General features: G+C 47.5%; 1 protein-coding gene across 1 annotated transcript in view; it reads left to right on the top strand.

Moving 5' to 3' along the window:
- The window catches only part of cntn3a.2 (contactin 3a, tandem duplicate 2), a 107,625-nt gene that overhangs the window by 35,009 nt on the left and 49,933 nt on the right, over nt 1–22,683 (top strand). Inside the window, exons 8-9 of the mRNA XM_051662873.1 lie at nt 17,003–17,139; nt 17,384–17,513. Of these exons, the coding sequence (XP_051518833.1) occupies nt 17,003–17,139; nt 17,384–17,513 (267 nt within the window). The remainder of the gene's footprint in view (nt 1–17,002; nt 17,140–17,383; nt 17,514–22,683) is intronic.

Genomic DNA, 22,683 nt, shown 5'->3' with positions numbered 1-22,683 from the left:
TACATTGTTCTGTTATATTCGGTAGCCATGGTATGATTATTTTATCCTTGGTACTGTGGGTTTTTGTGCACAGGGTATGATTATTTCATACACAGTATTGTTTTTGAAGCACATGGTATGATTATTTTATCCATGCTACTATTGTTTTTGGTACACGTTGGTATGATTATTTTATCCGTGGTACTATTATATTTAGTGAACATTGTATAATTATTTCATACATTGTTCTGTTATATTTGGTAGACATGGTATAATTGTTTTATGCTTGGTACTAATATATTTTTCAACTTAGTAACAGGGTTTCCACTCTCATGGAAAACCTGGAAATATCTGGGAATTTGTAATTATGTTTTCTGGGCCAGGAAAGGTTATTTAAATTGATAAAACCTTAAAAATCATGGGCATTTCTATAGTCAGTATACTTTTTCTAGTTTTCCTCTGCTCTTAAGTATTTCATTAGCTAGATATTGCTCTTCTGTTGTGTAAAACTTGCTAAAATAGTGTAAAATGGTTTCTTTGAGTCTTTTCTTTTCGATGAATTTGTCGAAACAGTTCACAGTTGGTCTAAATGATTTATTACTGAATCTGTCTAAAAAAATAATATAAATCTGTATCCAGTAGTCACATATGACTGGAAAGGTCATTGCAAAGACATGGAATATCATTGAAGATGGGAATCCTGTAGTAAATAAGTGATTTTTAAATAAAAAATATATATACTGTATACAATATATTTTCATAGATATTAATAGCATGTGCTGTGTAATCTTTGCCATATCATTTTCTCTGTTACTGAAGTGAATGCATGCTAATTGTTTGAAATATTCTCATAATATATTATTGTTGTCACAGCCTTTCTTGCCATCATTTACCCTGAGGAATTCTGCCAGTTCCGACATTTCACAAGAATTTATCAGTCAATTATTTTCTGATTACTTTCTGCCTTGTCTGGACTTTCGTATAGTTTCCAAAACTGCCAAAATAAATCAAGCTCACGTAATGGATTTGGCACTGCATTGCTGCAACGTGCCAAGATTCAGGAGTGTTAAATGCTAATTTGAGACACTTTTGTTGATCCAGAAATGTGTCAAAAGGCATAAGTTAAAGTTTTATAAAGCCAAATGCATACAATTTAGAGAGATCAAAAGACTAGAAACCCATAACTCTCAACACATATTTTTCAGAATGCATAGTGCTTTTAAAGTCAACAGGAAATGGTGTTTGCAATACATTTTTATTAATCTCACATATTTTTGAGGATATCCAACAAGAATAGTTGTCATTAGCTCCTTCGGTCTGTCATTTTCTATTGACTCAATAACAAGAAGAACAGAGCTCAAGCTAATGAAGTGGCGATATCCTTGGATCACTATCACTGTAAATCGCTGCTCGTAGAAAAATGACTGAATAGTGTGATTAAAATAGCAAATGTTTCCCATGGTAAATGATAGCTACTCAATATCTGTAAATATGGAAACCTTTGGAAACATGTTGTGTGCTATTGATTCAAAGAAAATAGATATACTGTATAGAAAGAAGAAAATGACTTGTAAGGAACCCATTACCGGAATACAATGCAAAAAACACTACAGCATAAACTCTTAAACTCTGCAGACCCACTGTTGGGTCCAAAAGGGGGCGATGTATCAGGAAAAAATGTTACGCTTAAAATACTCAGGTCCCCGTATACATAAGTGAGGCATATGTGGTATCGTTTGAAAGCTTAGAATCTGAACATTTCATAGATAATAATAGATAATCACTTCTGCATTTATGTTAATTAAAATAACAAAATAAGTCCTTAAAACATCTGCGTCGCAAATAAGCACCAACTAGTGGTTTTGTGGTAGAAATATGAATATGAATATAAAAGTCTTTAAAATAGCATTTAAATAGACAAATCATATATCAAATGAAAGCTCTCATTCTCAGGAACATGAGTGTATAGTTTATTTTGTTTTGTTGTTCAAAAGAATCACAAAGTGTAATAGGATATTTGTAAGACATAAAATACAAATGTCTTTTTTACGCACCGATAACTGCTGCTGTAAGGCCCAAAATAGCTAAAAACTTTATATTTGCTTTTACCTTAGGAAATTCTCTAAAAAATCAGCCATTGTTTACTTGTCTGTAAGCTTGCTTGTGTGAATAATCCAATGTTATATCTTAGATGTCCAGAACAAAATATGCAGTGCCTTAGGAAAATCATGCTAAACAAATCATCAGAAATATATGTTCCCTATCTGTCACTCACTCGATGTTGTGTCGATGTAGTCACACTAGGGGTCACTCTTGGGAGCCCGAAACACCTCTGGTCTTTGATAAAAGGCCAATGAAAATTGGCGAGTGGTATTTTCATGCCACTCCCCCGGACATACGGGTATAAAAGGAGCTGGTATGCAACCACTCATTCAGATTTTCTCTTCGGAGCCGAACGGTCATGCTCATTGAGCTGAATTCTCACGACTGTTCATTCACCTCTTCTGGATCTGACGGCGCATTTCAGCGGTTTCTCCCTCCTCTGCACTGGTGCACTGCAGAGAACGCCCCTGGGCGCTTCGGCAGAAAAAAGAGAGTATATTTTTCTGAATGAGTATATTTCTTTAGAAGAGCGGCACACACGGAACGTCTTTTTAAAGACGCGTCCCGATTGTGTGTTATTCCTGGTTGCGGTGGTTACCTCTCAACTTCAGACGGTCACAATCTCTGTCTTTCGTGTCTGGGCGTGACCCACATGGAGGCAGTGTTCGTGGATGGTTCATGTTCTCACTGCGAGAACATGACCATGGCAACGTTGCCTTCGTAAGAAAGCAAGACACCCCAGCGGCTCCCCGCATCGGTTCTTCTACCTACAGGTTTGAGGCCAGTGCGGCTAGCACTGGGGGCGATTTGGGGACTCCAATGGGATCGCCTCTGCCGGGTATCCCCCCGCGGACCTCCCATTCCCCAGCATGCTCGTCTGCCCCGATCGGGCTTCCGGATGAATCCGCCGGCTCTTCTCACGGTGAGTTTGACCTCTTGTTCGGAGCCCGCAAAGCTGATGAGCTCTCGAGTGCAGCATCGGAGAGCGGGCTTGTCCATTCGGACGCAGATGCCTCAGCTGGGCTCCCCCCTTCGGGGTCGATTGCCCAGTCACAGGCTGATGCAGAGATGACGGACATGCTTTCCCGGGCGGCCGCGAGCGTCGGGCTAGAGTGGAACCCTCCACTCTCCCCTGAACCCTCACAGCTCGATGATTGGTTCCTGGGCTTGCGGCACCGCTCAAAGCAGCCACGCCCCGCTCCAGCACTTCAGCGGTATCCACTTCACTTTGGTGAAGGATGAAAACGCTGCTACCTTGCGTGCAGAGATCGCTTCCCCTTCCTACGGAAGGGTGCGATAGAACCTGTCCCTCCGGCCGAGATGAAGAAGGGGTTTTACTGCCCCTACTTCATCGTACCGAAAAAAAGCAGTGGGTCGCGGCCAATCTTGGACCTGCGAGTACTGAACCGGGCTTTAAACAGACTCCCGTTCAAGATGCTGATGCAAAAACGCATTCTGGCTAGCGTCCGGCATCAAGATTGTTTCACAGCGGTAGACCTGAAGGATGCGTACTTTCACGTCTCGATTCTACCTCGACACAGAACCTTCCTGCGGTTTGCAATCGAGGGTCAGGCGTATCAGTACAAGGTCCTCCCTTTCAGCCTGTCCTTGTCCCCTCGCGTCTTCACGAAGGTTGCAGAGGCAGCCCTTGCCCCGTTAAGGGAAGTGGGCATTCGCTCAACGATTGGCTAATCCTAGCTCACTCTCGGGACATGTTGTGTGCACACAGGGACTTTGTGCTCTCGCACCTCAGACGATTAGGGCTTCGGGTCAATGGGAAAAGAGCAAGCTCCTCCCGGTTCAGAGCATCTCTTTCCTCGGTTTGGAGTTGGACTCAGTCTCTTTGACAGCGCGCCTCACGAATGAGCGTGTACAGTCGGTGCTGGCCTGTTTGAAGGCGTTCAAACAGAAAACAGCGGTTCCACTGAAACTCTTTCAGAGGCTCCTGGGGCATATGGCATCCTCAGCGGCAGCCACCCTGCTCGGGTTGATGCATATGAGACCGCTTCAGCACTGGCTTCAGACTCGAGTCCCGAGATGGGCATGGCACCGCGGGACACATCGCATGGTCATCACACCTGTCTGTCACCGTCTTTTCAGCCCTTGGACCGACCTCTTGTTTCTACGGGCAGGTGTTCACCTAGAGCAGGTCTCCAGGTGCATCGTGGTCACGACAGACACCTCCAAAACAGGCTGGGGCGCTGTTTGCAGCAGGCACGCAACCTTTGGCTTATGGACAGGTCCGCGACTGTGTTGGCACATCAACTGCCTCGAGCTGTTGGCAATTCTGCTCGCCCTGCAGAGGTTCCGGCCATTGATCCAAGGCAAGCACGTGTTAGTTCGGACAGACAACACGGCAGCGGTAGCATATGTCAACCGCCAAGGCGGTCTGCGCTCTTGTTGTATGTCACAACTCGCTCGCCGTCACCTCCAGCGGATGTGCTGTCACGGCAGGTTACCCTCAGGGGAGAGTGGAGACTCCACCCTCAGGTGGTCCAGCTGATTTGTAGTTGATTCGGACAGACACAGGTAGACCTGTTCGTCTCTCATGAATCCTCCCACTGCCCGCTCTTGTATGCCCTGACCGAGGCACCCCTCGGCATAGATGCTCTGGCACACAGCTGGCCTCCTGGCCTACGCAAATACGCGTTTCCCCCAGTGAGCCTACGTGGCTCTCGGACCTCACGCTCCTCGTGACAGCCCCCCCCCCCCCGGCGAATTCCCCTGAGGAAGGACCTTCTTTCTCAGGGACGGGGCACCATCTGGCACCCGCGACCAGACCTCTGGAATCTCCATGTCTGGCCCCTGGATGGGACGCGGAAGACCTAAGCGGTCTACCACCCGCGGTGGTAGACATGATCACTCAGGCTAGGGCCCCCTCTATAATGCGCCTGTATGCCTTTAAGTGGCATCTGTTCACTAAGTGGTTTTCTCCCCGACGGGAAGACCCCCAGAGATGCGCAGTCGGATCGGTGCTTTCCTTCCTGCAGGAGAGGTTGGAAGGGCGGCTGTCCCCTTCCACCTTGAAGATGTGCGTAGCTGCTATAGCAGAACACCACGACACAGTGGACGGTAAGTCCTTAGGGAAGCACAACCTGATCATCAGGTTCCTGAGAGGCGCCAGCAGGCTGAATCCCTACAGACCGCACCTCGTTCCCTCATGGGACCTCTCTGTAGTTCTTCAGGGTCTACAGAGAGCCCCCTTTGAGCCTTTGCAGTCAGCTGAGCTTAAGGCACTCTCCTTGAAGACTGCCCTCCCGACTGCGCTCACTTCCATCAAGAGGGTAGTAGACCTGCAAGCGTTCTCTGTCAGCGAAACGTGCCTGGAGTTCGTTCTGGGCTACTCTCACATGATCCTGAGACCCGACCGGGCTATGTGCCCAAGGTTCCCACCACCCCTTTTAGGGACCAGGTGGTGAACCTGCGAGCACTGTCCCAGGAGGAGGCAGACCCAGCCCTGTCGTTGCTGTGTCTGGTGCATGCTTTACACATCTATTTGGATCGCACGCAGAGCTTTAGGATCTCTGAGCAACTCTTTGTCTGCTTTGGTGCACACCGGAAAGGAAGCGCTGTCTCCAAGCAGAGGATCACCCACTGACTCATTGACGCCATAGCTATGGCATATCACGCCCAGGACGTGCCGCCCCCGGTAGGGCTAAGAGCCCATTCTACCAGGGGTGTAGTGGCCTCCTGGGCCCTGGCCAGGGGTGCCTCTCTAACAGACATTTGCAGAGCAGCAGGCTGGGCAATAACCAACACCTTTGCAAGGTTCTACAACCTCCGTGTTGAACCAGTTTCGTCCCAGGTAGTGGCACGCAATACAAGTGGATAAGCCCGGGATCGCTGGCCGGGTGTATCGCTTGCACATAGCACCTTTCACCTCCTCTGAGCTGAAGATTTGCGCCATTAATTCCCAGTAGTGTTCACAAACTATTTTCCCTGGTTGACTTCCTCTGAGCCCTGTGGCAGTCGAGTTTTCGGAGAGAGTCACTGCCGGCCTGGTATACATGCTAACTAAGAGCCCTGTTCTGGGGTAGGTGCTCCGCTTGTGGCGGTTCCCTGTAAGGTAACCCCATGCGATAGATATCTTCCACTAATTTATTTCCCTGTTGGCAAACTGCATCTTCCTTGGGCAGATCCCCCTCTGCCACAGTCTCCATGTTTGTAGCAACTCCTCCCCCGTTGGGTAGGATCTACCATGAGACTCTCCACATGGTCGGCAAGACCATGTGACGTATTTTTCCACTTAAATATCCCCCCTCTCTTTGGGTGAGGTGTGGTCTCCGTGGTGTCCTCCCCTTGGGAGGGACACCCCCCAACTAGACCTGGCGGCCCAGTCAGATAATCCCCCTTCTTTTTTAGGGAGTGGAAAAAAAGAAGTGGAAAAGAGGCCACAGCTGGGTTAGCCTGTCTCTATCTTTTGGGTAGTCGACTTGTCCCCAAAGGGCCATTCGACACTCATAACTATGTTGGGGGAGATTACGTGTCAGCCTGGTGTGCTGGCTATGAGGCACACAGTGGTCTGCCAGTCACACACCGCCAGTTCACGTAACACAGTTCAGCCAGTTGCGGCATTTTGTATAGGGACCCCTAGTGTCACTACATTGACACAATGTCGAGTGAGTTACAGATAGGGAACATCCTGGTTACTTGCGTAACCTCCATTCCCTGATGGAGGGAACGAGACGTTGTGTCCCTCCTGCCACAACGCTGAACTACCCGCTGAAATGGCCGGACCTTGTCTCAGCTCCTCAGCATAAAACCTGAATGAGTGGTTGCATACCAGCTCCTTTTATACCCGTATGTCCGGGGGAGTGCCATGCAAATACCACTTGCTAATTTTCATTGGCCTTTTATCAAAGACCAGAGGTGTTTCGGGGTCCCAAGAGTGACCCATAGTGTCACTACATCGACACAACATCTCGTTCCCTCCATCAGGGAATGGAGGTTACGCAAGTAACCAGGACATTATCGATTCTAATTGATAAAATGTTATACATCATAGCAAAGGGGAGGATCTTGTCTTTCAATGACACCTAGATTGAGCTTCTAGTCCACTCAGAAGGCGAGATATTCTGTAAAAAAAAAAATGGGGATGGTGCAATAACTTAAAATTAGACTGAATGTCTATGGACAAACACATCTGCAAAGGCTAAAATGCATTAAAGCCGCACCTACATTTCAGATCTGCATTTTGTGACGGAAGGCGATAGAGGAAAATTTATTTTTTGTAGTACTTTCTGCCATCTAGTGGAATAAATTAAGACTATTTGGAGAGAGATGGGGTGCACAGAACCTAAATTACATGCTTACAAATTTAGGACAACAACAAAAATTAATATTATAATTTTTTTAATTCTATTAATCTTAAGCTTGTAAATATATACAATATGATTTATGAATAATTTGAGTCTTTTTTTGGCAGTTAGTCCACAGTATGTGTAAATAATGAGCTTTTACATTTGAGTGTGAAAAATTGCTGGCGGCAACACAAAAATGCTTTAGAGTTTAAGAGGTTGTGTCAGTTGTCAGTTGTTTCCCCTATACAGCAATGAGATTAAATGGAGAGTAATTGGAGACTTTTGCTTAGGAATAGCTCATCCAAAAAAGGAGTTTGAAGAAAAACTTCTGAGACAAAATTTAAACTTAAAATATACATAACAGAGATCTCTATTAAAAGAATAGTTCACCCAAAAAAGGAAAATTCTCTCATCGTTCTCTCCCAGATGTGTGACTTTCTTTCTTCTGCTGTACACAAATTAAGATTTTTAGAAGAATATTTCAGCTCTGTTTGTCCTCTCAATGCAAGTGAACGGTGACCAAATCTTTGAAGGTCCAAAAAGCAAATAAAGGCAGCATAAAAGTAATCCATACAACTCTGTCTTCAGAAGCGATATGATAGGTGTGGGTGAGAAACAGATCAATATGTAAGTCCTTTTTTTACTATAAATTCTCCTCCCTGCACAATAGGTGGTGATATGCAGGAAGAATGCAAACTTCCAAAAACAAAATGAAAAAAATGTGAAAGTGAAATGAGAGTTCCCTATCTGTCACTCACTCGACGTTGTGTCGATGTAGTGGCACTAGGGGTCACTCTTGGGAGCCCGAGACACCTCTGGTCTTTGATAAAAGGCCAATGAAAATTGGCGAGTGGTATTTGCATGCCACTCCCCCGGACATACGGGTATAAAAGGAGCTGGTATGCAACCACTCATTCAGATTTTCTCTTCGGAGCCGAACGGTCATGCTCATTGAGCTGAATACTACTGTTCATTCAACTCTGCTGGATCTGACGGCACATTTCATTGGTTTCTCCCTCCTCTGCACTGGTGCACTGCAGAGAACGCCAGAAAAACTAGAGAGTGTATTTTCTGAAAGAGCTTTTTCCCTCTAAAAGAGTATATATTTCTCTAAAAGAGCGCACACACGGAACGTCTTTTTAAAGACACGTCTTTTTAAAGATGCCTTTCCGATTGTGTGTTATTCCTGGTTGCGGTCGTTATCTCTCAACTTCGGATGGTCATGATCGCTGTCTTTCATGTCCGGGCGCGACCCACACGGAGGCAGCGTTTGTGGATGGTTCATGTACTCACTGCGAGAACATGACCATGGCAATGTTGTGGTCGCGGCTTTGCACGCAGAGCTGATGAAGTCGTGGGAGGCACCTTTTACTGCCCGGCCCCAATTCCGCAATTCCCCCGCTCTCACTACCCTTGATGGCGGGGCAGCCAGGGGCTATACGCCGATTCCCATGGTGCATAAGGCGCACGTGGTGCACCTATGCCCACAGAGTGCCGCCACCTGGCGCGGATGCCCTAAGCTCCCGTCCAAGCCCTGTAGGTTCATGTCGTCCCTGACGGCTAAGGCCTACAGTGCTGCTGGACAAGCTGCCTCTGCCCTGCACGCCATGGCTCTCCTGCAGGTCCACCAAGCCAAGGCGCTGAAAGAACTGCACGAGGGTAGTTCCGCCCCAGATTTGTGGCAAGTTTCTGTGCTCAGCGACCGACCTTGCTCTCCGAGCGACGAAGGTCATGGCGCGGTCTCTCGGGCAGACGATGGCCACACTAGTGGTCCAGGAGCATCACCTTTGTCTCAACCTGGTCGAGATGGGCGAGGCCGACAAGATGCGGTTCCTTGCTGCCCCCATTTCCCAGGCAGGCCTATTCAACGACACTGTCGAGGACTTTGCCCAGCAGTTCTCGATGGTGAAGCAGCAGACGGAGGCAATCTGGCACATCCTGCCCCGGCGCGGCTCAACATCCCGCACCCTGTCTGCTCGTCGCCAAGGGCGTTCCCCTGCAGTGACTGCACCGGCTGTGCCGCAGCCCGCCCCTCCAGCCCGGCCCCGGCGTGGAGCCCACCGCAGGAAGCCGACGCCACCCGTCTCACAGCCGGTGCCGAAGAACCCACGGAGATCCTCAAAGCGCCCCTGAGACGGGCGACCCAGGGATGAGGGAACCCACACACGTGGAGCCGGTAAGAAAACCACTCCATCCCCCGGTGGAGGGCCGAGTGGAAAATCCTTTGTTGCCTTTTTGTTTGATTTTGCCACATGCCCAAGTGGCTGCGGTACCCAACAGTTCAGCAAAAGAGCGGCTTCCTTCCTCCCTGGGTCACATACCCGTTGTGTAAGGCCATCACCACGACTACCGTCCACGGGCTTTTTCTTGCAGGATTGGCGCTCCAGTGGTGGCACACAGCCGCCCCCGATGTGGCAGTCTCCATGGGTTAAGAGGACAGGCCTCTTCCTCTTCCATTCCAGGCTGTTCCAGGGGTGGCCACAAGGAGCCAGGTAAGTGCTTCGATGTCCCTAGACTCAGCATGGCCACGATGTGCTGTGGCACCTCGCACTCCGCACCGCCGCGAGGCCCCACCTGCCGGTACGTCCGACGACGTTGTCCCCTTGGTCCCTCTCGCGCGGAACTTGGACGCATGGCTCGCGCTTTCCAATCCGTCGCGATGGCTGATCTGGACCGTCCGACTCGGCTACGTGATTCAGTTCTCCAGGCGCCCACCCAGGTTCAGCAGTATTCACTTCACCTTGGTCAAGGGCGAAAACTCTGCCACCCTGCGTGCAGAGATCGCTACCCTCCTACGGAAGGACGCGATAGAACCTGTCCTTCCAGCTGAGATGAAGAAAGGGTTTTACAGCCCCTACTTTATCGTACTGAAAAAAGGCGGTGGGTTGCGGCCAATATTGGACCTGTGAGTACTGAACCGGGCTTTACACAGACTCCCGTTCAAGATGCTGATGCAAAAATGCATTCTGGCGAGCATCCGGCATCAAGATTGGTTTGCTAGACCTGAAGGATGCGTACTTCCACGTCTTGATCCTTCCTCGACACAGACCCTTCCTGCAGTTCGCGTTTGAGGGTCAGGCGTATCAGTACAAAGTCCTCCCCTTCGGCCTGTCCTTGTCCCCTCGCGTCTTCACGAAGGTTGCAGAGGCAGCCCTTGCCCCGTTAAGGGAAGTGGGCATTCGCTCAACGATTGGCTAATCCTAGCTCACTCTCGGGACATGTTGTGTGCACACAGGGACTTTGTGCTCTCGCACCTCAGACGATTAGGGCTTCGGGTCAATGGGAAAAGAGCAAGCTCCTCCCGGTTCAGAGCATCTCTTTCCTCGGTTTGGAGTTGGACTCAGTCTCTTTGACAGCGCGCCTCACGAATGAGCGTGTACAGTCGGTGCTGGCCTGTTTGAAGGCGTTCAAACAGAAAACAGCGGTTCCACTGAAACTCTTTCAGAGGCTCCTGGGGCATATGGCTTCCTCGGTGGTGGCCACCCCGCTGGGGTTGATGCATATGAGGCCGCTTCAGCACTGGTTCCAGACTCAAGTCCCAAGATGGGCATGGTGCCACGGGACACATCGCATAGCCATCACGCCGGTCTGTCACCGTCTTTTCAGCCCTTGGACCGACCTCTCGTTTCTACGAGCAGGTGTTCCTTTAGAACTGGTCTCCAGGCGCGTCATGGTCACGACAGATGCCTCCAAAATGGGCTGGGGCGCTGTTTGCAATGGGCACGCAGCCGCTGGCCTCTGGACGGGCCCGTGACTGCATTGGCACATCATCTGCCTCGAGTTGTTGACAATTCTGCTCGCCCTACGGAGGTTCCGGCCGTTGATCCAGGGCAAGCATGTGTTAGTTCAGACAGACAGGACGCAACGGTAGCATATGTCAACCACCAAGGCAGTCTGTGCTCTCATTGTATGTCACAACTCGCCCGCCGTCTCCTCCTCTGGAGTCAGTAGCACTTCAAATCGCTGCGAGCCACTCACATCCCGGGCAACCTCAACACTACAGCGGACGCGCTGTCACGGCAGGTTACCCTCAGGGGAGAGTGGAGACTCCACCCTCAGGTGGTCAAGCTGATTTAAAGTCGATTCGGACGGGCACAGGCGGACCTGTTCGCCTCCCAAGAATCCTCCCACTGCCTGCTCTGGTACGCCCTCACCGAGGCTCCCCTCTGCATAGACGCACTGGCACACAGCTGGCCCCCTGGCCTACGCAAATATGCGTTTCCCCCAGTGAGCCTACTTGCACAGACCCTGTGCAAGGTCAGGGAGGACGAGGAGCAGGTCATCCTGGTAGCACCCTACTGGCCCACCCAGATGTGGTTCTCGGACCTCACGCTCCTCGTGACAGCTCCCCCCTGGCGAATTCCCCTGAGGAAGGACCTTCTTTCTCAGGGACGGGGCACCCTCTGGCACCCACGCCCAGACTTCTGGAATCTCCATGTCTGGCCCCTGGATGGGACGCGGAAGACCTAAGTGGTCTACCACCCGCGGTGGTAGACACGATCACTCAGGCTAGGGCCCCCTCTACAAGGCGCCAGTATGCCTTTAAGTGGTGTCTGTTCGCTAAGTGGTGTTCTTCCCGACGCGAAGACCCTCAGAGATGCGCAGTCGGATCAGTGCTTTCCTTCCTGCAGGAGAGTTTGGAAGGGAGGCTCTCCCCTTCCACCTTGAATGTGTACGTTGCCACCATAGCAGCACACCACGACGCAGTCGACAGTAAGTCCTTAGGGAAGCACGACCTGATCATCAGGTTTCTAAGAGGCGCCAGGTAACCGTGCCCTCCAGACCGTGCCTCGTTCCCTCATGGGACCTCTCTGTAGTTCTTCAGGGTCTACAGAGAGCCCCCTTTGAGCCTTTGCAGTCAGCCGAGCTTAAGGCACTCTCCTTGAAGACTGCCCTCCTGACTGCGCTCACTTCCATCAAGAGGGTAGGTGACCTGCAAGCATTCTCTGTCAGCGGAACGTGCCTGGAGTTCAGTCTGGGTTACTCTCACGTGATCCTGAGACCCCGACGGGGCTATGTGCCCAAGGTTCCCACCACCCCTTTTAGGGACCAGGTGGTGAACCTGCAAGCACTGCCCCAGGAGGAGGCAGACCCAGCCCTGTCGTTGCTGTGTCCGGTGTGTGCTTTACGCATCTATTTGGATCACACGCAGAGCTTTAGAATCTCTGAGCAGCTCTTTGTCTGCATTGGTGCACAGCGGAAAGGAAGCGCTGTCTCCAAACAGAGGATCGCCCACTGGCTCATTGACGCCATAACTATGGCATATCTCTTGTGTAACTTGTGTAACCTCCGTTCCCTGATGGAGGGAACAAGGCGTTGTGTCCCTCCTGCCACACCGCTGAACTACCCGCTGAAATGGCCGGACCTTATATCAGCTCCTCAGCATAAAACCTGAATGAGTGGTTGCACATTAGCTCCTTTTATACCTGTATGTCCGGGGGAGTGGCATGCAAATACCACTCGCCAATTTTCTTTGGCCTTTTATCAAAGACCAGAGGTGTCTCGGGCTACACAAGTAACCATGACGATTTATAGTAAAAAAATTACTTATATTGACCTGTTTCTCACCCACACCTATCATATCGCTTCTGAAGACGTAAATTATATTAAACCACTGGAGTCTTATCGATTACTTTTATGATGCCTTTATGTGCTTTTGGACCTTCAAAATTTTGGTTCCCATTGACTTACATTGTGAGGATCTACAGAGCTGAGATATTCTTCTAAAAATCTTTGTTTGTTTTCAGCAGAAGAAATAAAGTCATACACATCTGAGATGGCATGAGGGTGAGTTTTGATTAGAGAATTTTAATTTTTGGGTGAACTATCCCTTCGAGTCTCCTGAGCTGTCAAAGAGCAACTTCTGAGCTATAGAATGCCCCTCTGGGTCATCAGCATTGTGCTATTTGATTAGATGGGATTTGAAAGTTGCACTTTCCACATACGTCTGTTTACACACCACTTCTAAGTTCTAATTCAGATAGATGGATTTTTTAAAAAAATATATATATAAAGGTGATTCTCTAAAGCTTTCTCTGGGTTTAAATATGACTTATTTAGAAGGTTAGCAGGGCAGGTGCAACACTGACCTTCCACTAAAGTGACCTGACCTCTACAATGATGAAACCAAGGTCTTCGCAATGCTATCAGAGTGCAAGAGTTCACAAACTCTTTGAAAAAAAGTCAGAGGGTGTTGATAGGGAGAGAACAGAAAAAATTTATAACAATTGCAAGGTTGGTCAGCTCATGCATTTTATAGATGTTCTAACAACAAACCTTGGGTTTAATTAATTTTTGAGAAACCAGGGCAAGGGCTCATCAGTACGCAACACTTATCAATCAATTATGTGCTGAGTTGCTATTAAACTTGCAAGCATGGTTAGCAGGACTGGTGATATTTTCGCTGATTGATGACCTATCTATAGACTTGTCTGCTTGAACATAGTGTGATTGGTTCAAATCAAATATGCAGAATGTGAGGAGGAAGTTACATTATAGAACCATATGGGGGCTCCATCATGATTCTGACAAGACTAGCATCACACAACCTAAAGCCTGAATGTACAGTAAACCTGTTGCCTTTTTCATTAGCAGGAAGACAAAGAGACATAAGACCATATTGGCCTTCTTGCTTCCAATTAATCACATAGTGTGTATTGTACTCAGTATGTATGTGTATGTTCTAGCAGTAGCAAGTCACTGTTTTTGCTCTGCAGCAGCAGCGTAGCATATTTAGACAAGTATCCTATCAATATGCAATACCCACTTTATCATACTAAAACTTTCAGAGAGTTTTCATGACTGACTGAGATTTGTAGAAAAAAATTCTGCTTGCCCATGCAAAACCATAACTACGGTGCTGGTGTGTTGTGTGTGGCTGCAAGCATGTTGCTTTCTGTTTGCTAAAGTATTCTGAGTGGCTAATGCTAGGTATGTTTATTTAAATAGCATATTTCACACACAATGTAATTCAAAGTGATTTAACATAAATGCTATGCAATTGCTCGGGTTTTCTGGGTGGTTGGTTAGTGCATTGCTATGTGGTTGCTAGGGTGTTCTGGGTGGTTGCTAGGTTCAAAAGACCCACCCCCATGCTGGCAACCACCCACAACACACCAGCATTGTAATAATGGTTTTCCATGGGCAAGTAGAACTATTTTTTACAAATCTAGTTCAGTCAGGACCACTTCCGTCAAATGAATACTAACTTGAATACTGAATGAATACTTTATTGATTGTATACAATTTAAGCTGGCAATTAACTGTAGTCATAGAGCACAGAACAACAAGACAGATGTAGAGAAAAACCAAAAGGTGAAGCTGCCATGCAAGAAGTGGAACTGCGGATGGAGGAGGGTGTTAAGTGCGTCTTGCATCCATGCAATGGAAAGACAGCTAAAGCAATTAATAAATGGAGGACTTAAATAGAACCTCTCTTATGAGCGTCTGAATTTTATTGGTAGATTCATGATCAGTTGAGCATCAGCTGATTGTAAGCTGACTACGTGACCTGCCTGAACTGACACTACCCTTGATTTAAACTCTAGTTTGATCTAAAATTGCCTCTAATCTCCAATCATAAGCTTAATGTAGGGTTTAGCTGTGACATATGTACAATACATGCTGTTTGATTAATTGGAAGCAAGAAGGTCAGTACGCTCTTGTGTCTCTTCATCTTCCTGCAAATGGAAAATGCAACAAGTTTTCATTCATGCTACAGGTTGTGTGATACTAGTCTTGTCTGAATCATGATGAAGCACTCATATAGTTATATAATGTCTTTTACTTTAATGTGACTATTGCTAGTTTATAAATCACTCAATGGCCTAGGACCTAGATACATTGCAGATATGCTTGTTGAATATAAACCTGACAGACCTCTCAGATCATGAGGATCAAGTCAGTTAGAAATACCAAGGGTTCACTCAAAACAAGGAGAAACAGTGTTTAGCTATTATGCCACCAGAAGAGGTCAGATGTGTTACAATAATAGCCACATTCAAATCCAGACAGAAAACACATCTGTTCAGCTGTGCATTTACTGACTGAGCACTATGTTGCACATACTGTTTGCACTGTATCATTTTACTTCTGTAATCATTTTTCATTCGTTTTTATTCATTTAAATATCTGGTGGAAACATCTAAACGATAATGGTGGGGGGTTATTAAAGACTATGGACCCCTGGGGCACCTGTTCAGTGCTTCCACTCAGATAAGGGGCTCACAGATTTAGTGCCATAACCTTTCATGTTCTTACTGATTGCACCATAACATTTTATTTCATTTAAATATCTGGTATAAACATCTGAACAATAAAGGTGGGGGGTTATTAAAGACTATAAGAGTGGTAGCTTTAAAATCATGGGGTTATAGACGTTAGGTCATCAGGAAGGTGGCTATTAAAGGTCACGGGATTGGCCGTTACAATATCATGAGGTGATCGACCTTTGGACCCCTGTTGCACCTGTTTACCCACCTGAAGGGGCGCCCAGAACTCAGTGTTAAATTATTATGTCTTCATTTTTATACTTGTCTTTATTTTTCTTGTTTTTAAGTTATTTTGGAAGGGACTTTTATGGATCTTTAATTTATGTCCATGTAAAGCACTTTGAATTACCACTGTGATTGAAATTTGCTGATATTTTCGTCCCTACTGTATATATGTCTCAGGTCCCTCCTTCAATGTAAGTCTAAAGGATTTCTTATCTGTTTTATCATTGGCCAGATGAAAATCATAAATCCGATTGTTTAGAACAGTAATAGAGTGCAACAGTCTGGTTCTGGAAGTAAAAATAAAAATGAATGGGATTTTTAACAATGAATAGGAATTTTAACGATAACTTAAAAAATAAAAAAAAAGCTCTGAGGTTTTTAATCAATTGTGAATGCTTCTGTTGAAGCCACCAGTCTGTGTTATTTCAACTTCATTAAAAAAACATTTTTGTGTATTTGCGGAATTTCTGGCGAATAACTACGTTATCCATGATCATGCAGAGAAGAATCCACCAATCATAGCTAACCGGTACAACAACCGGTATATGTAAAATATTAAATTATTTTATCAAATGCAATTATTATAGACTAAATGCCCATTCTTGCAAATTGTGTATTTGAAACTTTGTGGCAATGCCCCTGAATACATAGCAAGGTACATAAAGACATGGATAAAGAGTCTGGTGTGGAAGATCTTGACTGGCCTGCACACAGCTCAGACCAGAGCCACTCTGAACACCTTTGGGTTGAATTGGAACGCTGACGGTGAGCCGTGCCTGACCTCAATAATGCTCTTGTGTCTGATTGGGAGCAAATCCATACAGCCATGTTTGAAAATCCAGTAGAAAGCTATCCTAGAAGAGTGAAAGCTGTTAAATGGAGTGATTAACGCTATTGATTCTGAAATTAAATGTTCAACAAGCCCATATGGGTGTAGTGTTCTGGCTTCCATATACTTTTGGCCATTCAGTGTATAAAAAACTTAAGAGTTTAATGTTGGACTCCAATAAAGATAGGGTTAAATAAATTTACTGAAGCATCAATAATTCTCAGGAATTAAAGTACATTGAAATATTCATGATTATTATGAATGATAATGGAAATGTTATACTTTTGTCTCCTCAGCAAAACCTCAGTGGATGCAGACGATGCGAGACAGTGCTTTGTCAATTGAAGAGAGATTATTTTGGGAGTGTAAGGCCAATGGGAAACCCAAACCTTCATACAGCTGGCTGAAGAATGGAGAACTACTTGCAGCTGAGGTAAAAATAAATCAGGGCAGGTAATAAGAGAGTGAATGCATAGTTGTAACTGGACTGGCAATGCAAAGGTCTTAAACTCACAACCCCGGCAGGAGAATTCACCATGCTCTGTTATATGTACTGTGTATACATTTTGATGATTATACAATGACTAAATTTCTATCTTTGTTGTTTAAGCTGCATGCATAGCTATTTTAAAATGCTTTGACAGAAGTATTTTCATTGCTTTTCCTTTGTGTCACAGGACAGGATACAGATAGAGAATGGAGCTTTGACGATCAGCTATGTAAACCTCTCAGATGCTGGCATGTATCAGTGTGTTGCTGAGAACAAACATGGAATCATTTATTTTGGTGCAGAGCTGGTGGTGTTAGGTAAGAAAGCCTGCTGTTCCTCTTTCAGTTGCAATTATTTGTGCCTTTGTTCACACTGCATTTCACCTTAAGACATTTTTTTTAAAGATATTTCAGTGATTCTTCAATTAGGGACTCTTCTGACTAGAGGTCGACCGATAGTGGGTTTTGCAGATACTGATAACTAAGGTGGTGGAAGAGACAGATAACTGACTAATCTGCGGATAGTTCTATTAAAATCTATTTATAAAATGTAAGAAAAAAATTGTCTTTCCTAACTATGACGGGCACAGATATACAGGCATCCAAAATCCCAATTAGATTTTGTACATAAACAGGACATTTAACTATAAATAAGCCCAGAATACATTTACTTATTGTGCGACTCTTTTTTTTAAATGACGGAGACTATCATAATAGTTTTTTGCAGATAACCAGTAGTTCCAAAAAAACAACTATCAGCACCGATTAATTGGTAAAACCAATATATTGGTAGACCTCAATTTTTTTACTTCTTAAAATCTTGAACTCTTCTTAAATTCTCCCATTACCCGTATGAGGACATTTTTAGGGTCCCTTTTGACTACTTAATATTTTTTATTATTATTATTATTAAAAATCTGATCATGATTTGGTATGTGCAATCAGAGGCGTCATGGCCATTCAAATTTTTTGTAGATTTTGATTGGATTATTTGAACTTCCAAAGACACATTTGTTCTGTTGATAATTAAAATGAATTATTGATGTATGTTAAAAAAAAGAATGTTTGTCTAAAATGCTTTGGCAGAAATCTTTACACGTCTAAATTTGGTCAGTCCAATCAAGTCATGCATTCCACTATATGTGCTCATAGGGAAGGTCGAACACTCAGGGAAATTGTGGTGCTATGTTAGTAAAAGCAGATTAATTGCATCAGTGTTTGCCAACTATGTCTGATCTCAGTCAATCAGTTTTTTTCATAGTGTAATAGCTATAAATGTCTATGTTATTGTTCGATTGGTCGTTGTTTACTTAATTTGGTGCTGAAATGCATTACAGTTTATGCCGCATTTGTACACACTCTTCTATTCCTGTTTAAAGAAAATGTCAAATAATTTCAGTGTAAATCCTTTCATTTAAAAATTTTTTTTACACGGTATATGGTAACGTCCTGTTTTCTTTCGTGACCTCCGTTCCCTGATGGAGGGAACGAGACGTTGTGTCGATGTAGTGACACTAGGGGTCACCCTTGGGAATCCCAAGCACCTCTGATCTTTGAGAAAATGCCAATGGGAATTGGCGAGTGGAATTTGCATGCCACTCCCCCGGACATACGGGTATAAAAGGAGCTGGCTCGCAACCACTCATTCAGGTTTTGTGCTGAGGAGCCAAGACAAGGTCCCGGTCATTTCAGCGGGTAGTTCAGTGTTGTGGCAGGAGGGACACAATGTCTCGTTCCCTCCATCAGGGAACGGAGGTTACGAAAGTAACCAGGACTTTCCCTATCTGTCACTCACTTGACGTTGTGTCAATGTAGTGACACTAGGGGTCCCTATACGAAACGCCACAACTAGCTGAACTGTGTTACGTGGACTGGCGGTGCGAGACAGGCAGACCACTGTGTGCCTCATAGCCAGCGCACCTGGCCATCATGTAACCTCCCCCAACGCTCCTACGAGCGTTGTACGGTCCCCTGCACCTCGGGGACAAGTCGACTGCCCAAAAAATGGGGACAGGCTACCCCAGCCGTGGCCTCTTCTCTTCTTTTTTCTCCCCAAAAAAGATTTCAAGCAGTTCAGCACCGACTGCGTGCACTTGCTTGTGAGGCATGCCATCTTCAAGACTGAGTCCAACTCCAACCTGAGAAAAGAGATGTTCTGAACCGGGGAGAGCTTGCTCTTTTCCCAGTTGACCCGAAACCCCAGCCGGCTGAGCACCAGGTCCCTGTGCACACACAACAAATCCCAAGAGTGAGCTAGGATTATCCAGTCATCGAGATGCGGATGCGGATGCCCACTTCTCTTAGTGGGGCAAGGGCTGCCTTTGTGACTTTTGTGAAGATGCGAGGCGACAGGGACAGACCGAAGGGGAGGACCTTGTACTGGTATGCCCGGCTCTCGAAAGCAAACCGCAGGAAGGGCCTGTGTCGAGGTAAAACCGAGACGTGGAAGTATGCGTCCTTCAGGTATACTGCCGCAAACCAATCTTGATTACGAACGCTTGCTAAAATGCGTTTCTGTGTCAGCATCTTGAACGGGAGTCTGTGGCCCGGTTCAGTACTCGCAGGTCCAAGATTGGCCGCAACCCACCACCTTTCTTCAGTATGATGAAGTAGGGGCTGTAGAACCCCTTCTTCATGTCGGCTGGAGGGACAGGCTCTATCGAGTCCTTCCGCAGAAGGGTCGCGATCTCTGCACACAGGGCAGTGGTGTTCTCGCTCTTCACTGAGGTGAAACAAACGGCGTTGAACCTGGCGGACGCCTGGCGAACTGAATCGCATAGCCGAGTCGGACTGTCCTGGTCAGCCATCACGACGGGTTGGAGAGCGCACGCCACGCCTCCAAAGGGGGGGACCAAGGGGACAATCGTGTCAGACGTACCGGTGGGTGGGGCCTCGTGGCAGGGCAGAGCCTGAGGCGCCACGTTGAGGAGGCTCAAGCCACGAACTTATGGCCGTGCTGAGTCTTGGGACATTGAAGCACTTTCCTGGCTCCGGATACCCACCATAGGACCGGTCAGGGATGGGGGAGGAGGGATATTATCCCCGTAGTCCATCAAAACCGCCCTGGTGTGGGTGTGTTTGTGCCACAGCTGGGCACATTGGGGCATGGGGCCAGCCTCCGGGGCACCATGCCTGCCATATAGGTGCAGTGTCCGGCGGTCGTGATAACGACGGCCGTGAACACTGGGTGTGTGACCCAGGGAATGAGGAAACCACTCTTTTCTTGACAATGTGGGTACCGCAGCCCTCTGGGCATGTGGCGAAATCAAAAGAAAAGGAAACAAAAGATTCTCCTCCCGGGCTTCCACCGGGGGTTGGAGTGGTCTGTTTACCACCTTCAATGCAGCAGGTCTCCATGTCCCTGGGTCGCCCATCTCAGGGGCGCTTCGAAGCCTTCCTCGGGTTCTTGGCAGTGGGCCGTGAGACGGGGGGCATCTGCTTCCTTCGGGTGGCTCCACGCCGGGGCCAGGCCGCTGGGGCAGGCTGTGGCGGAGCCGGTGTTGTTGCCGCAGGGGGACGCCCTTGGCGACGAGCAGACAGGGTGCGGGATCTTGATCCACGCCGGGGCAGGATGTGCTGTGTAGCGAATTTATATCAAGTAACTAATTTAGATCTTTGCATGGTCTTACTTGGACATTTGGTCTTACAAAGGGTTTAAGTTTGTGGAACAAAGAAGGGTTGTCCATATGGGTTAGCTCTGTCATTACAAACCCTAGTTTGAGATTAAGCAGGAATGTTGGAGACGGTCTCCTTCAGCAATTTAGGTGCCATGGTTTCGTTTTTATGACTCTCTAATGGCTTGGTGGGGGATCTCTCTGAACTGTGGAATGTGGTATTGTGTTCATTTGATGGCTTCGTTTGTGGATAATCCTACAGCTGAATAGCCTCCATCTGCTTCTTAACCGCCGAGAACTGTTGGGCAATGTCCTCGACGGTGTCGCAGAATAGGCCAAACTAGAAGATGGGGGCGTCAAGGAACCGTGCCTTGTCAGCCTCCCTCATCTCAACCAGGTTGAGCCAAAGGTGATGTTCCTGGACCACGAGGGTGGACATCGCCTGCCCAAGAGTCTGCGCCGTGACCTTCATCACCCGGAGTGCGAGATCGGTCACTGAACACAGCTCCTGCATCAATCCCAGATCAGAACTATCCTTGTGCAGTTCTTTTAGCGCCTTGGCTTGGTGCACTTGCAGGAGAGCCATGGCGTGCAGGGCGGAGGCTGCCTGTGCAGTGGCACCATAGGCCTTAGTTGCCAGAGATGACGTAAACCTACAGGCCCTGGACGGGAGTCTCGGGCAGTCCCGCCAGATGGCAGCGTTCTACACGCAAGTACCCCCTGGCAGCCCCACCATCGAGGGTAGTGAGAGCGGAGGAGCTGTGAGACCGGGTCCAGGCAGCAAGAGGTACCCGCCATGACCTCGTAAGCTCCTCATGCACCTCCAGGAAGAAAGGGACCGGGGCGGGGCGCGGCCGTGAGCGGCACTCTGGGCCCAGGAGCCAATCGTCAAGCCAAGAGGGTTCAGGGGGGAGTGGAGGGTTCCACTCCAGCCCGACGCTCGCAGCCGCCTGGGCAAGTATAGCCGCCAGCTTCGTGTCAGTCTGCGACTGGGCGACCACACCCGAAGGTGGGAGCCCAGCCGAGTCCTCAGTGTCAGACTGGACAATCTCACTCCCCGATGCTGTGACCGACAGCTCATCCTCTTCATGAGCCCCGAATGAGACCACGAACTCGAGACGAGCCGGCGGTCCCATCCCAGAACTCGACCGGGGCGAACGAGCGTGCTCGGGTGGCTTTCCCTCTGACGAAAGAAAGCCACGACCGCAACTTTGCCATGGTCATGTTCTCGCAGTGAGGATATGACCCGTCCACGAATGCTGTCTCCACACGGGCAGCGCCCAAGCACATGAGACAGCGATCGTGGCCGTCGGAAGCGGAGAGGTAATGACCGCAACCAGGAATTACCCACAAACGGAAAGACATCTTTAAAAAGATGCTCTCCATGAGTGCCACTCTTTTAGAAGGAAAATATACTCTTTTAGTAGAAGAATATACTCTTTTAGCTGCTGAAGCACCCAGGGGCGTTCTCTGCACTCCACCGGTGCACGTGGGGGAGAAATCGTTGTAATGCACCTTAAATCAAACAGCTTTGAGGTGAATGGATTGGCAGAGTAATTCAGCTCACTGAATACAACCGCTCGTCTCCGAAGAGAAAATCTGAATGAGTGGTTTCGAGCCAGCTCCTTTTATACCCGCATGTCTGGGGGAGTGGCATGCAAATTCCACTCACCAATTCCCATTGGCCTTTTTTCAAAGATCAGAGGTGTTTGGGGCTCCCAAGGGTGACCCCTATTGTCACTACATCAACACAACGTCAAGTGAGTGACAGATAGGGAACCGCAAGTTCCTTATTCATCTCCAGGAGAGGCAACAGAATGGATCGAGACCACTTGTCAAGCTTGTTCCCAAGAAATCTGATGCTTTTTCTTGCA

The sequence above is a fragment of the Myxocyprinus asiaticus genome, chromosome 29 (genome assembly GCF_019703515.2).
Source record: "Myxocyprinus asiaticus isolate MX2 ecotype Aquarium Trade chromosome 29, UBuf_Myxa_2, whole genome shotgun sequence".
NCBI lineage: Eukaryota > Metazoa > Chordata > Actinopteri > Cypriniformes > Catostomidae > Myxocyprinus > Myxocyprinus asiaticus.
The sequence above is the reverse complement of the archived record's forward strand: the minus strand, read 5'-3'. Positions and strand labels throughout refer to the sequence as shown.